The sequence below is a fragment of the Octopus bimaculoides genome, chromosome 5 (assembly GCF_046866305.1).
Source record: "Octopus bimaculoides isolate indiv1 chromosome 5, ASM4686630v1, whole genome shotgun sequence".
Lineage (NCBI taxonomy): Eukaryota > Metazoa > Mollusca > Cephalopoda > Octopoda > Octopodidae > Octopus > Octopus bimaculoides.
This window is the reverse complement of record NC_142932.1, coordinates 86,511,543-86,529,284: the sequence shown is the minus strand read 5'-3', so window position 1 is coordinate 86,529,284 and position 17,742 is coordinate 86,511,543. Positions and strand designations below refer to the sequence as shown.

Genomic DNA, 17,742 nt, shown 5'->3' with positions numbered 1-17,742 from the left:
AAACTTTATATCCTAACCTATCCACTATAAACCAGTGAAGAAGCTATTCATTGCATTTAACAAGTTGTAGGACTTTAATGAAAATAAATGAAATTGTGTGAAATTCATGTTTTTCTTGAAGACAAAAACATTAATTTTTCAAATTTCAAGAGAAGTGATAAGGTAATGGGATGTTCAGGGGCCTTTTTTAAAATCTATAGTCAATTAAATTGACCTCTGTATATTACTGATATTTAGTTTGTTAATTTCAAGAGAACAAAATATGGCTGGATTTAAAATTCAGCAGGATACATCTGAATACTGTGAAAATATATCTTCAACAGTTGTCACATTTGGTTCTTTTTAGGTTCATTTCTTGAAAATTTTGTAATATCAACCACATTGTTAATTACTGAGAAGCATTTTATAAATTTTGGGAGCAGTTATTTATCAAAGCTAGTTATGAACTATTTAAAATAGGAACAGATTATAAGGAAGTAGCTATTAAAGACACCAACAGATTATATGAGAGCAGCTATTATTAAAGACAGATACATATGACAGACACTATATGAGAGCAGATATTTATTAAAGATAGCTATAGATTACTGCATGGGAACAGCAATTTGTTAAAGATACCTACAGACTACACATGATCAGCGATTTATCAAAGATAGGTACAAAGTATGTATGACAGGTACAGACTATATAATAGCCTTGTATTTCTTGTTGAGCTTGAATGAATGTAAATTTTCTTTAGATATTTGCAGCACAAAAACAGAGTTTATTTTCCAAAGCATATAAATTCTGGTGCCCAAGCTATGACATTTTTCAGAAGGGAAATTATTGCCTTCTTTTCGCTCAGCATGACAAGACCTACTTTTGATAGTAATAGATCTAACAGTGTTGGATCTATTACTAAAAGTAATAGACCTAATGTGGTTAATATGACTATCAGAGTGAGTGACAATAAGTTCAGCTGGAGATTCCTGCCGTCTTACAGACTTAGAGTGTCATAAAACTGCAACCACCTTTCTTTTCTATATCATTTATATCAGTGGTTCTCAATCATTTTTTGCCTTTGATGCCTATTTAACTCTACTATAACCAATTTATTGGACATAGTTTTAACAGCAAAATCTTCTGTGGACTCCCAAGGACCATGTGGAACCTGGTTGAGAACCAATGATTTATATCATTAATTATATTAGTTATATATTGAAACTATGTCCTTCATTTTTTACAGACTGTAGGATGTTATTTGAGGGAGATTTGGCTGCTGTTTCTAGCAGGTCAAGCCACCATGTAGAAGTTCTTTCCTTGGCCTGATCAATATGGTAAAGTGATCCGATTGATATCAAAATAAAGAAATAAAAGGCCACAAATTATATGGCAAAAAGAAATATCTAATTAAACTGACCTTAGTATATAAAAAATGCTAATAGTACTGTCTTTTCACCTATCTATGAAGAGAAGGTAATACTGACTTAATTGTTTTTTTAATGGATGGGGAATAGCGTTCTGAGATAGATACGTTCCAATCTGTGTTAATGTAAGGGAGATAACCGTGTTTCATTTTAAACATTTTCTAAGGGAAAAAACTCTTCCTATGAAATTTCTTAAGATTTTGTAACCGACAGATTTACTTCGAGTAAACGTCTCAGTAACCTTGATACCAGTCATATACATTTCCCTTCACTAAAGTTTTGGTAAATCGGAAAAAAGACAGGACCCTATTGCATCAGGGACATAAATAGCCTGCCGCTTCAAATACAAAGGAATATGTAGAAATTCTATACGATGTGCCCAGTATAACTATGGACACACATAAGGTGTAGTGGGATAACAGGCAGGGTGACAGTGAATAACGACTTTGAATGTGACAGATGTACAGGCGTTGTTAGCAGTTGAAATAGTAGCAAAATATATTATATCACTATTTTCCCCCAAAGAACCTATAGCTATTGTAATAAATTCATCCAGGAGAGACGTTAGCACACCGGACAAAATGTCAAGCATACGTTCTGAGTTCAAATTCCGCCAAGGTTAGCTTGAACATTGGGTCGAGGTAATCGACTAACTTCTGCCCCCAAACCTTTCAGGCTTTGTGCCTATAGTAGAAACGATTATTCAAAAATAAACTATTATTATTATTATAATAAAAGAAATCATCATCATCATCATCATTATTATTATTATTAATAATAATAATAATAATAATAATAATAATAATAATAATAATAATAATAATAATGTGGTGAGCTGGCAGAATCATTAGCAGCCTGGACGAAATGCTTCGCTGTATTTTGCCTTCCTCCATATTCACAGTTCAAATTCCACCAAGGTCGACTTTGCCTTTCCTCTTTTCAGGATCAATAAACTAAGTACTAGTGAAACACAGGAATCGATGCTATCGACTCGTCTTCTCCCCCAAAATTTCAGGCCTTGTGCCTATAGTAGAAAGGGTTGTTATTATCTATTATGAAAGACTCTCAGATAGTTCTTAATTACTGGTTATTCTTTACTTGAAAGCAGGCAACAACAAATCACCAAAGGTTTCAAGTAGTACCTTCTCCTGTGAGTCAAAGAGACAATACTCTCCTTAGAATACGAGCTGTACCCAACAATGTTGTCTTCTGGATTATCTCGAGCCAGACAGCAGCCCCAAAATTCTTAATATGTTTTTTATAGCCCTTGGAAACTGCTCCTAATGCTCCAATTACCACTGGTATCACCATTACTTTCCTCATGCCCCATAACTTTCCTATTTCGTCTTCCAGTGGCTGGTATTTCTCAGTTTTTCCTTACATTTCACCCTCGAATCACCTGGTATTGCAACATCTATTATCTTTACTTCTTTTTTATCTTTAGGGATGAGCACAATATCTGCTCGTCTCACTTCTATGACTTGGTCGCACTGCATGTTAAAATCCCAGAGTATTTTGTAATGTTTGTTTTCCATTACTCCCTCTGGCTTGTGTTCATACCTTTGTTCAGCTTTCTCAAGGTTTACTTTACTGCACAACAGCCAGTGGACATATCTGGCCACATTGTCATGCCGCCTTTTATAATTCACACTGTGCAAGCTTACAGCACTCACTAACAATATGGCTTATACTTTCTCCCTTCTCAGAGCACATCCTACACTGTGGTGATATTTGGAGTAGTTTGTTTTGAGAGCTTGTTCTTGAGTGCTGCACACTAATGCCTCAGTGGGCCCTTTAAAGCCTCCTTTCTGCAGCCATTGCCAGGTTCTATTCCAATCAATCTCATCTTTATTCTTCAAGAACTGACTATGCATTTTCTTGTCCTGCCAAATTTTCTTCATCTGCTCTCTCTCTCTGGTCTTTTTTAACTTGTGTTGGATCTATGGCTTCATTTACTTTTAAGGTTCCCTGTATTTTCACTGCTTCAATCATTTCTTCTTTACTCCCCTTGACATACCAAGCCAGGCTAGTCTCCTCTTCCCTTACACAACCTTCACAACACACCAATCCCCGTCCTCCCTCCCTCCTCTTCACATACAATCTTGACACATCACTCTTGGGTGTAGTTCTTTGTTCATTGTCATTAATTTACGTGTTCTCTGGTCTATCTCTTGTAATTCATGCTTCTTCCAAGATACTATTCCTGCCCCATATCTCATCAAAGCAACAGCCCATGTGTTAATTACTCTAATCTTATAGTGGCCATTTAGCTTCAATTGGAACACAAGCCGAGTTCTCTTCAAATACTCTTTCCTGTACATTTCTTTCAACTTATGTTCATTCATCTTCTCTCTTTCAATGATACCCAGGTACTTATATCCTTCCTCTCTGACTTCCTTTATAGTTTCACCACTTTCCATCTTAATCCCATGGCTTTTACTGATTTTCTCCCTTTTGAGAATCATCACACCACATTTCTCAATCTCAAATTCCATACCAATATCTTTGCTAATCATCTGCACAAGTTGCCATCAAACTCCCAATTTCTTTCTCAGTCTTAGTGAATAGCTTTAGGTCATCCATAAAACACAGGTTGTTTACTTTTACCCTGCTTAGCATGTACCCTACATGCATCTTTTTTTTAATGTTTGTTAGTGGCAGTATGCAGACAACAAATAGGAGAGGCAACAGACTGTCCCCTTGAAAGATTCCTCTTTTGATATTTACTTCCCCCAGCTTATCTCCCCATGCTGTGAGTTCAGTTTGCCATGTTGTCATTGAGTTTTGTATTACCTTCAGGATATTGCGGGAGACTTTAAGCAGTTTAAGGCATTCAATAATCCATGAAAGTGGGACCATGTCATATGCTTTCCTGTATCCACCCATGCACTGCCAATTTTTTGTGTCTCTTCTTGCAATTAGCCAGAATAGTCTTATCGATTAGTAATTGATCCTTTGTTCTTCTGCTCTTACGTCTACACCCTTTTTGTTCCACTGGTAGTAACTTGTTCTTATCTAGGTACTTATAGATGCTGTTTGATATGATGTCCGTCATCTGTTTCCACATCAGAGGCAAACAAGATATTGGTTGGAAATATCCAACCACATTCCCTTTACTTGGGTCCTTCTGGCATAGTACCATTCTTCTTTTTGCCATCTAGGCTGGTATTTGGATGTCACTACTCAGTATTTCGTCCAGCTGTCTCATAATTCTCCTGTGCAGAGCTGTCAAGTTTTTAAGCCAAAATCCCTGGGCCAAGCACTTTCCAGTTAGGAATTTTCCTGCACTGATCTCTAATCATCTCCTTGGTTATTCTCAAATCCTCCTGCTGATACTCTCCTCTTTGAGTGTCTTTAACCACTCTGCTTCAGTTTTGTGTTGTTTCTCCTAAGACCATATGTTTTCCCAGAATCTTTTGCTTTCTTCAGCATCTGGCACGGCTTTTTCACCTTTTTCTTTCCAGTTCCTGATAGATTCGTTTCTGACTTTGTTCAAAAAGCCTGTTTAATCTGTATTCCTCAATTCTCTATTCATGTCTCTTTAGTTTATGTGCTTTAGCTTTCAATCTCTGTTTTAATTCCTCAATCACAACATTGATTCCCTTTCTCTTCAGCCTATACTTCCTCTCTAGCTCAACATATTTCTCTTGCTGAACTTCATTTCTCTTTTCCCGTTCCAGAATATTAATATGCTTTCTGGTCTCGTTAATAGACTGTGTTATTATCCTTTACCACCATGGTTCCTTCAGGTTATGTTGACATTTACCTTTGGTTTTCAAACTTAACTTCTGGGCTATAAAGATCACGATTGCAATTATCAGATTGTTGATGTCTGTGGTGTTGTCAGTGATGATATCATTCATCTTCTGGACCCATTCATTGAGTTTCTTTCTGTCTGCTTTCTTTAAATCCCATATGAAAGCTATGTTCACCAGAAAATGGATATCTGTTCCTCAGTTCTCTCATCGCTTCCCTGATCAATAATCTTAGCCTCATGCTTGTTTTCTTCCCTTAACTCCACTGCCATAGTTTCACCATCTCCATTCTCTTCTTCATCCTTCCGTTCACCACTGGTCTTACTATCCCTAAACACCCATCTCTTAATGCTTTCTAGTTCAATTGGAGATAACCATTCATTCTTTCTAATGGCTCTAGCTCTGTCACACAGATTGTGTTCACTTAATTCAAATAGGCCTCTGTCACTCCATGCCCTGTGCATTCCTTTCCTATATTCCCTAGCAGGTACTTCATTATTATTTCTCAGATTACCCAGAAAGTAGCACTCCATTACAACCACATTCATTTCTTTCATCCACCTTCTTTTAGTAGTTGCTTGATGACAACTGGGCCCACGCTGCTCACTCGTGTGGCACCCGCCAAGCGAGAAACCTTCACAAGGTGTTCTAATCTCATTCACGCCATTCTAATTTCTATTTTTATTTGACGTTTCAGCGCTCATGATGAGAGTTAGTGAATTTTAGGTTGCACAACCACCAGTATTTTTTCCCCATGACACCAACACTGATAGGATCTCCACCCTAGGATATAGGATTCCTGTAAGCTTGGTTTAATTTTTAGTTTCTGTCTCCTAGAAGGAGTGTTCAAGTGTTATAATTGCTTCTGCCACTCAGGTATATGTTATTTTGGTGGCTGTTGCCTCATAAGAGTTCATTAGCCTTTATACAGGTTTAAAAAAAATTGTTTAATTGTTTCACTACCAATTTCAATATGGGGCAGAGGTGATGGAGATGGGGGTGGATGCATCGGCCTCATGGCAAAGTGATCTTTTCATCACAGTGGTTCCAGTTCAATATAAATCCAGCCTGATATTTATATTTTGAGAGGATAAACAAAAAAAAAAAAGAGGAAATTTTTAACTAACTTTCTTAAGCTGTGTACTGTTTGGCCTCGTGGCAAAGCAATCTTTTCATTACAGTAGTTCTAGTTCAATATAAATTCAACCAGATATTATTTTGAGAGGATAAACAAAAAACGACGACGACGACAGTGTTGATGATGATCAATGTAAAATAAAGATATCTTCTGACAGAAAATAGAAAATCAAATCAATTTATATTGAAATTAATGTCATTGTTTTCCTTCAGATTTATTTTTAATGCCAGATGTAGCGCACTTACCTTACCTTTACAGATGTCTATTAGATTCAGCTCAGCCCTGAGTCAACAGATCTATGATCAATGCTATTCCAGCTGTGGTCATCTCATCTGTTTTTCATATGTAATGTACCTTGATCTCCATTATCTAATGTATTCATTTATTTTAAATAGTAGTGTGTGGTTTGGGATACATTTAGCTGCTATTTCCTGCAGGTTCAACAACAACATAGAGAATTCTTTAAACACATATTTGGGGTGTCTTGACAGGAAATTTCCTCATTTCTAATGTGTATAATATGCTACCTAATATAATACACTGTTATGAAAAATACACCACCATATATAACACACTTCAAGATTGTTGGCTCAAATTGTCTAGCAAACCTAAAATACTCTATTTTAAATTTATAAGAATCATTAGCATGCCAGGCAAGATGCTTAGTGGCATTTTGTCTGTCTTTACATTCAGAGTTCAAACTCTGCCAAGGTCAACTTTGCTTTTCATCCTTTCAAGGCCAATAAAATAAAGTACCAGTTGTACACTGGAGTTGATGTAATCAACTTACCCTCTTGCCTGAAATTACTGGCCTTGTGCCAGAATTTGAAACCAATATTTCCTCCTCCTCACCATCATCATCATCATCAGCAGCAGCAGCAGCAGCAGCAATGTTTTAATGTCCACCTTTCCATGCTTGCACGGGTCAGATAAAATTTACCAAGGCAGATTTACTAAGGCTGGATGCCCTTCCTGTTGCCAATCCTCACCTGTCTCTAAACAAGGTAATATTTCCCCATAGTCAGGCATATTTTTGAAGAATATTAGAAATGAACAACACTGCTTGTATGACAGAGACGCTCATTTACAACTAGCATTTCATGTCAAGACAAGGAGACACCACATATATACAAATATTTACACTATGTGTATGTATACATACACACACACACACAACAGGCCTCTTTCAGTTTTCGTTTACCAAATCCACTTACAAGACTCTGGTCAGCCCAGGGCTATCGAAGAAGATACTTGGTATGATGCTACATAATGGAACTGAACTTGAAACCATGTGGTTGTGAAGCAAACTTCTTAACCATGCAGCCATGCCCAAGTCTGTATCCACAGTTGCACCTTATAAATATATTGATATATGATATCAATATATTGAAACCAATTGAGAGAACACTAAATTAAGTGACTCATGCTAGTGCCATATTAAAAGCACTGGTGCTGATGACACAGAAAAAACACCCAGTACACTCTGTAGAGTGGTTGGCATTAGGAAGGGCATCCAGCCATAGAAACCATGCAAGAACAGACAATAGAGCCTGGTGTGGTCCTTGGTCTTACAAGCCCCAGTTAAACCATCCAACCCATGCCAGCATGGAAAACAGGCATTAAGTGATGATGATGATGATGATGATGATGATGAAAATAATCTAAAAAATGAAAAATAAAGTTTTATTACATTACTAGCAAATGCACCTGTCCTTTGGACAGGTAATTTATTATAATGGTGCACTCCTGTGGACGGTTTAAGTTGAATTAGCCTGCAGTTAGAAGTCGTTTCAAGTAGATAAATGTAAAATGTGTAATTACATTTTCGTTAGCTGTTTATGATATGGTATTAAGCAACTTAGGTAATGAATAAAGTTTTTTGAACACAAGTTTAGCAGTGAGTATTAATGAAAGTTCATGAAATGAGGTTGCAATTGCAGTAGGCATTAGGGATCCTATATCTTACCTGAAGCGTTTTGTATCATGTAGTTATTTTTCTCATAATGCCTGACACAACCGCATTGAAGCTTTTTTTCAATGAAAGTCATGTATGATAAAGAAAAGCAAACCTTTATAGCAAACACATAAATAGGACAATGGCATATACAAAAATGAATGTCAGAGCATGCTTATGAGCATCCATGAAGTAAGAAGGGTCATTGAAGGTAATGTACTGATAACAGCAATCAAGAAAACGAAGCAAAATATTAATGAAATGCTTGCAGGAAGTCTGATTGCTAACAGCTACAGTTTGGCGTAGATGTGAAGACTGCAGTAGAGAAATAACTACTGTTGGGCTACTTTGTACATGACATTTTTGGTTTTTCCTTCAGGAGCATAGATGAATAAGTTGTCTGGATAACCAACTCTGGTACAACCGATGTAGAACTATCCATGTGAAAAGAACAATGTTCGAAGGTCTAATCCAACAACTTTCAGCAACTGAGCTTGTGCTTTGTTAATTGTTACGGCAAAGCTGAGTTTGAGAGGGAACTGAAGTTTCTGCATAGGGTAGGGGCAGTATGTTGGGGTTAGTGAAATTTTTGGAATGTAAACAGTATCGTTTTTGGTATGTTTCATGATAATCTGGGCTTCAGTGACATGGTCCATCATTTGTTTGACCACAATGCAAGTTCCATTGCATAGTGTGGGTGCATTTAGATTGCATGGGAGGATGACAGGGCAACCGACTTTTAAATGAAGTTCATGAGGAGGAAGTCCTGGAGTATCTTGGGAGTTGAGAAATTCTGTTGGAAAGTGTGTAACTTGATCGAGGTTGGTTACAGCATCAACTGATCTGCAACAGCATTCTTCAGACGGTAGCTGACTGAGTAAGTTGTAGATAAGAGTGTTGACAGCTGCATTTGTAGGTGCAAGAACAAACCTGTCACAAAGCCAATCTGGTTTTAAGTATTTCATTGTAAGATTTGGGTAAACGGCAGAACATAAGTCATCAGGGCTGGAGACAGTGTGGTCAATGGTGGTAGTGTCAATGTATCCATTGTTGGATGCAATTTGTCCATTGCTGATTTTAAGGAGCATTTCCAAAAACTGGATTGTAGGCTGGCCAGTCTGTAGGAGTGATCTTATGTTGATGGTGAGTTGTTTTGATTGGACATGCAACAAAAGGAGGGTCTTTAAGGCAGGCATTAAGTTCATCAGCGGGTGTTCCCTTGGGTATAATAGGCAGAGTTTGTCAAAAATCTCCTGCAAGAAGTAGAGTTGCACTGCCAAAGATGTTGTAGTCCAATCTAAGGTCTCTCATTGTGGTATCAAGTGCTTGTATGGAACATTTATAGGACATAGTTGCTTCATCCCAAACAATGAGTTTTCACTTTTTCAAAATTGTCGCTTCGTCCAAGGAATGCATTATGTGGTACATGGGGTTTTCTTGATGTGTTACATTGAAAGGCAATTTGAAGGTAGAGTGTGCTGTTTGTCCACCATCGAGAAGAGTCAAGGCTATTCCTGAGGAGGCAACAGCAATAGCAAGGTCACCATTATGCCACAACTTCACAAGAAGATGATTCAGGAGGAATGCTTTTCCAGTTCCATCAGGTGCATCTAAGAAGATGATTCTGACAGTGTGTGTTCCCACAAAATATATAAATGTAAAGAAGACAATCAATTTCTGAATGTTACTTCGCAAAGAGTTACCTCCCTTATCCACCATACTCCAGGAATGGAAGTTTCTCTGACCCCAGAAACCCATTACTCCATAAGTGAAAAATCTGAAGAGTGTAGTACCATCTCTGGAACATAAATGATGTATGTGCATAGCGTGAACAAAATCGGATGTAAAATATTGATTTTAAGGGGGTTCAAGTAAATGGCCTGTCATTTCTGTCTTCTGTCTTACACACATCTGTCTTATATATTATAGATCACACATTTTTCTTAATAAAAATGGGTGTGGATAAACATTGCAGCCTAATAGTATGTATTATATACACACCCCTAATATCATATTTTATACATACCTTTAATGTATAATACACTTCTAATTTTAATCTTGATTTTGGTAGGAAAAAGAAAGTGTATTTAATACATGGAGTTTTGCAGTAGATATTGTCCAAGCTATGCCAGCATGGAGCACAAACATTAGGTGATGATGCTGATGGTAATGATGATGATGATGATAATGATGATGATGATGATGATGATGATGATGATGATGGTGGTGGTGATAGGGGTGAGTCATTAAATTCCTTTAAAAGGGACACAATGTAACTTTGGAAACAGGATACAAACTACTGCCATTCCAAACCACTAACCAGCTGCAGATCTCCTCACAAATCACACACACACCAGCTGTAGCATTCGTCACAAATCACACAGACCAGCTGCAGTTCTCTTCACAAATCACACACCCAGATAATATAACAGACCAGCTGTAGCTCTCCCCACCGTGAAATAAATCTGAAAAAACAAGAACAAATTATCTTCCATGGAACTGGACAATGCTATGACAAACAAAAATGTAGATTTCTCACAGCTGATTGTGTTTGTTAAATTACTATTTTCTTGGCAATTTGACAGGTGGAAATGGCTTCACAACAGAACATAACATGATGGCGATAGGAGGGGTGGGTTGTGGTGGTGGTGGTGGTGGTGGTAGTAGTAGTAGTAGTAGTAGTAGTAGTAGTAGTAGTAGTAGTAACTACTATATTTATAGTTGTGTACCTGATTAATATAGTGGCTGCTTCTTTTCAGACACTGGACGACAGTTTTCATTCATGTTATCTTCACTTTGAATAGAGAATTTACATGACAATGATATTGGTGTTGTGACAATGAGTTGTGTAGGTACATGTAATGTAAATGTGGATGTGTACAAAAGTAGGAATGGAGGATGGGGATTAAAGTTAGCTGAGCCATGTTAAATTTGTTGTTGGGAAGGGGACATGTTTGAAGTTTGACAATTCAACCTTTTAGCATTCAGATTATTCTATCAAATGCAATGCTTATTTATTCACACTGTTATGAATTAATAATGCCTTTATCTCATATCTTTGAAATTTCGATGATGTGATTGCAAATTTTCAGAATGACATTGTAGGGTAGGTGTGACATAATGGATCTGGCCAGTTTGAATGTAAAACAAGTAGAATATTTTGACCGGATATGGCCAATTTAAATGCTGAAGAATTAAAAATGCTTTAGACACAGGCAAGGTGGAAAGATTGCTTCTCTTTCATTAGATATACTCACTGGTAGAGTTAATATTTTCAGCTTCCCTAGGAAAGATCCCCTTCAGTCATAATGATCATGAGATTGCACCAAGAAAGTTACCCTCTAAAGTACAAGTCCGGGCAAGGTTGTTTATGAAAGACCAGCAGTTGCCTATGCATACCAGGCCCCTCTCTCCACACCACTGATGTTATCCAAGGGAAAGGCAAAGGCTGATACAACTTGATACCAGTAATGACATTGCAACTCAATTCTACAGCTGAGTGAACTGGAGCAACATGAAATAAAGTGTCTTGCTCAAGAACACAACACACAGCCTGGTCTGAGAACTGAAATCACTACCTCATGACTGTATGTCCAAAGCTCTAACCACTCAGCCATGCACCCTCACACACACAGACACATAAACATATATGACAGGCTTCTTTCAGTTTCCATCTACAAAATCCATTCACAAGGCTTTGGTTGGCTCATGCCTATAGCAGAAGACACTTGCCCAAGGTGCCTTCAGTGGGATCAGCCGATCTCACTGTCAGCAGGCTGATCCCACTGAAGGGGTTATGGTAAAAACCAAAACTGAGCAACCAGTCAGGGAATATCTGGACCGCTGTTTTTCGAGGTATTACAGTCCCTGTCAGTATGTATGTATACAATTATGTGCTTTGACTGCAGCATTAGAGTGTTTAACTCTTATTTCTAGCAATGTAGGTGTTTATAGCACCCTCAGTTATATTTAATGACAGTTATAATTCTCCTTGTTGGTACATTTGCTTACTGCTGCCTATATATATATATATATATATATATATATATATATATATATATAAATTGTAAATCCAAAAAATAACAGCAAAAATACAAAGGATTCTGCGGTACACATGTTTCAAGCTTTATATCAGTGTATAATTTACAATACAAAGCTATCTTCAGCCGCAAAAGTATTTCTCTCCCAGGAAATTACATCACATCGCTGTTAAAGGAGGAAGAAAGGTGTGATATAAGAGGTGAAGATCCTTTCGGTATTTTGTATAGTACTATACCTCGTATAATTCTCAATTTACACATAACTTCTTCGGTCCTCCGAAAACCGTCCATACCTTGTCACGATTCAGTGTGTATATATAGATATATATATATATATATATATATATATATATATATATATATATTCTTTTATTTGTTTCAGTCATTTGACTGCGGCCAAGCTGGAGCACCGTCTTTGGTCAAGTAAATCGACCCCAGGACTTATTCTTTGTAAGCCTAGTACTTATTCTATCAGTCTCTCTTGCCAAACCGTTAATGGATGGGGACGTAAACACGCCAGCATCGGTTGTCAAGCGATGTTGGGGGGACAAACACAGACACACAAACATATACATACATATATATATATACGATGGGCTTCTTTCAGTTTCTGTCTACCAAATCCACTCACAAGGCTTTGGTCAGCCCAAGGTTATAGTAGAAGACACTTGCCCAAGATGCTACGCAGTGGGACTGAACCTGGAACCATGCTACTTACCACACAGTCACTATATATATGTGTGTGTGTGTGTGTTTGGAATTTATAGAAAAACAAAAGACAAAGACAGGTGTATGAACAACAAGCAGGTATATCAATTTGGTGCTGGGAAAATGAAAAAGTTTTTTATGTTTTGAGCCTACACTCTTCAACAGAAAGGAATAAGAGAAAATAAACAGAGAGAATGAAAAAACCTTGTAGATTTCAGCAGTCCAGCATGTATATATATATATATATCATCATCATCATCATCATCGTTTAACGTCCGCTTTCCATGCTAGCATGGGTTGGACGATTTGACTGAGGACTGGTGAAACCGGATGGCAACACCAGGCTCCAGTCTGATTTGGCAGAGTTTCTACAGCTGGATGCCCTTCCTAACGCCAACCACTCAGAGAGTGTAGTGGGTGCTTTTACGTGTCACCCGCACGAAAACGGCCACGCTCGAAATGGTGTCTTTTATGTGCCACCCGCACAAGCCAGTCCAGGGGCACTGGCAACGATCTCGCTCGAAAATCCTACAGGAGCCAGTCAGGCGGTACTGGCAACGGCCACGCTCAAAATGGTGCATCTCATGTGCCACCCGCACAAGAACCAGTCCAGGGGCACTGGCAACGATCTTACTTGGCTTGCCGGGTCTTCTCACGCACAGCCCATTTCCAAAGGTCTCGGTCCGTAGTCATCGCCTCGGTGAGGCCCAATGTACGAAGGTCTTGCCTCACCACCTCAGCCCAGGTCTTCCTGGGCCTACCTCTTCCACGGGTTCCCTCAACTGTTAGGGTGTGGCACTTTTTCACGCAGCTATCCTCCTCCATTCTCACCACATGTCCATACCAGCGCAATCGTCTCTCTTGCACGCCACAACTGATGCTTCTAATGTTCAGCTTTTCTCTCAAGATACTTACACTCTGACGGGTATTCACATTGACATTACACATCCAACGGAGCATACATATGTATATATGTATATACTGATTGTGTACATACATATATATGTACATACACACAAATATACTCCCCCGTATATATATATATATATATATATATATATATATATACGGGGGAGTATATTTGTGTGTATGTACATATATATGTATGTACACAATCAGTGTTTTAAGAACATTTCCCTGTTAAAGCAGGGAAAAGGCTTTTTAAATTCTAAGTCTTCTCCATTTGGCCCAATCCTTTACACCTCCTCACACCAATCCTCTAACCCGCATTTCCTCTTCTAACATCTTTAGTCTTGTCTTTCTCTTCTTCCTTCTACATTCATTTTCATTACTCCTCTCACTCAGTCACTTTCATCCTTCCTCAATGCATGTCTCAACCAATAATAACATCCATCACTGGCTCAATTTCTATCATCTCTGCAATTCACTGTCTTCCCCACTCTCAGCAATACTCCACTCATCCATCAAACCATTCCCATTTGTTCTGCCCTGGTTGCAAAGACATTCCCTTACCACTCTCAATCAATAACCAACAACACTATTGTTCACCAACTGTGATATAATAGATAAATAATTGAATAAATATTTCAGCTATTAATGATAATGAATATGAATCAAAGATGATAATGAGAAATCAACGTGTATGACAAAGTTGATAATGAGAAATCAATGAGCGTAATTGAACCATTTGATATTGATAATAGTAAAAGTAGAGTTCCTAGAATGAGAGACAGAGGAATGAAGAAGATATTACTCTCTTTGTTATTTATGTTAAAAACAAAGCATCTCTCTGTCTACTTTCCACACATAGAGAGCAGTGTACCCTATGTGCCAGTGTATAAGCCAACTGGGTACATCGGATGACCCTAGAATTTCCTTTTAAAATGTAGGCTTTGAGCTATCCAAGCTATATAAGACTATCTGGCAATATTTCACCCTTAATGCAGTGGCTGAGAGGTTCTTGAAGTATGTTCTCGTATACATTTATAACTGAATTATCATAGAGATAATTTTGAAGGCGCATGGCTTAGTGGTTAGGGCATTCGGCTCACAATCGTAAGGTTGTGAGTTCGATTCCCGGCGACACGTAGTGTCCTTGAGCAAGACACTTTATTTCACATTGCTCCAGTCCACTCAGCTGGCAAAAATGAGTAGTACCTGTATTTCAAAGGGCCGGCCTTGTCACGCTATGTGTCACGTTGAGTCTCCCTGAGAACTACTTTGGGGGTACATGTGTCTGTGGATTGCTCAGTCACTTGCACGTTAATTTCACGAGCAGGCTGTTCCGTTGATCATATCAGCTGGGACCCTCATCGTCGAAACTGACGGAGTGTTCCTATCATAGGGATCAACCTCCACTAGTTTCCCAAATATATTTATTAAGTTTCAGAAGAAAATATTTAGTGGAAGGACTGTAGGAGTTATGCCAGCATTTTACACTGTTCTCCATCGTGCATCACTGGTGACACTCTAAACCACAACATGTTATGGTTCAAATTTTAAACTCAGTATTTAAGACAACCCCTGGTTTTGGGGGTGACTTTTTTAAGGTTAAAATTCCATCATATATACACCAACATATAGAGGGTAAAAACCCCACTTCGGTCATGAATAACCATGGGATTGTACCTAGAAAGTTACTCTCCAAGGCATAAGTCCAGGTAAGCATGCTTATGGAAGACCAGCAGTCGCCCATGCATACCAGCCTCCTGCCTCCAATGTTATCCAAGGGAAAGGTGAAGGCCAATACAGCTTGGCACCAGTGACGTTGCAACTCATTTCTACAGATGAGTGAACTGGAGCAATGTGAAATAAAATATCTTGCACAAGAACACAGCATGGTCTGAAAATTGAACTCACTACCTCATGATTGTGAGCCCAATGCTCTAGCCACTGAACTATGTGCCTCCACATCATATGCAGTATATAAAAATATGTATGATGCATGAAGCTACAGAGGGATGTAACCTCTGAATGAAGATGTCCTGAAAACCTAGAGAAACAGGAACTTTCTGCTGAATAAACAATATTAACATATGTAGAAGATGGAACTCACTTGGGCTGAGGAAGCAACTGCATATTAAAGGTATTTGCAGGACAGGTCAGTGTACTGATATGGCTATTTATTGAGAATAAATGACACTGGTCAGGTGAAATGGCATCATGACCTAATGATAAAATGTATCCAAGATAAAAATAGACAAAGAAGACATGGGAAGATATGGTGAGATTAAATTTAATTATGTTGGGTTTTATATGGTCCCAGCTAGGCCAGGTTGATACAATGACAGAAAACTGACAAAAGTGTCATGCTGTGTCTATGATGAATACAATTACTGTTAGTTCAAATCACTGATGTAGGCAGTGAAAATTAACACATCTTTTATCTTTCGCTTGGGGCACCACCTTGAAGGGTTTAGTCAAACAACTCAACCCCATTATTTATTCTCGTAAAGCCTGGAACTTAATCTATCAGTCTCTTTTGATGAACTGCTAAGTTACAGGGATATAAACAAACATTGGTTGTCAAAGGGTGGGGTGGGGGACAAACACATACACACATGTATATAACAGGCTTTTTTCAGTTTCAATCAACTAAATCCACTCACAAGGATTTGGTCAGCCCATGGCTATATGTTTAATTAAATTGCAGACCAAGATCATAACAGAAGAATTTTCTGACCTTGTTTAATCATTCCTATAGCCTCTACATCACAGTGAAGTTGTTTTTTTAAAATCTTTTATCTCTTTCAGTCATTGGACTGCAGCCTTACTGGACAGAAAATTTTAAAAATCTAATTAAATGATAATTCTTATGCTATGACCTGGGTAGGTGGAGGTCGCCAGCCCTGTTACACGATTCACCCAGGAGAAAATCACTCCAATGCAAAACCTACAGATTGTTGGTCACTACAACCATCTTAGCCACTGTGGTCAGACCTTCCAATTCTAAAAGAGGAATTGGATTACACAGACTGGCTTACATTTTAAAACTATTAAGCACAGATTGGAAGAGAAGCCGTGTCGCATCAAGGATCAGTTTACAGAGCCACATGAGGTCATGTGACTCTTCCTCATAATCTTCAGAAGTGAAGAAACTATCATCATCACTTATGCAAGGAAATTGTAGAAACAGTGATTCTACTTGTGACTTGCATTAAGATTACACATGCCTGTGGAATACACACCCACTTACATGCTACATCAATAAGTAACTTGTAACTTGAATGATGAAACAAATGTAAACTCACAGCCAGAAATTCTAACTAAAGTTCATTCATCTTTATACAGTGGCGGGAAGAAACCATTAGCTCAATGACTAGGATTGACTTAATCTGATGTTGGCAAGTATGAGAGACAACTCTGCTCAGGTTTCTGCATTGTTAAACTCCACAGTGAAATATACAGTTTATAGCATAGTTGCCAGAACCACTATATTGGTGTAAAATGTACTAAGAGTATGTGTCAACATTACCAAAATGATTGACACAAATTAACATATTATTCATTAAGTTTTAATGTTTTATTCTCATTGCACCACAAGCATAATTAATTGATCAATTTTATTAACTCCTCTACAGTACTAAGATGACATACTTGACTATTATTACATTCCTCAACATTAATGACGATCTTAAGTTGATAGTTATTACATTCTCAACACTAATAATGATGATAAATTTAACTGTTCTTTTCCACAAAGATAGTGTCTCATGGTAATGTTTCCTCAGTCACACTTTAATATAAAATAAATGAATAAATAAATAAACCATTGCATTAT

The 17,742-nt window shown here is 37.9% G+C and overlaps 1 protein-coding gene across 1 annotated transcript; it reads right to left on the bottom strand.

The window, feature by feature from the left end:
* Positions 1-8,687: 8,687 nt before the first annotated feature.
* On the bottom strand, positions 8,688-9,341 carry LOC106879881 (uncharacterized). Its single transcript, XM_014929606.1, has one exon. The coding sequence runs from the start codon at positions 9,339-9,341 to the stop codon at positions 8,688-8,690; it is 654 nt and encodes a 217-aa protein (XP_014785092.1).
* Positions 9,342-17,742: the final 8,401 nt, after the last annotated feature.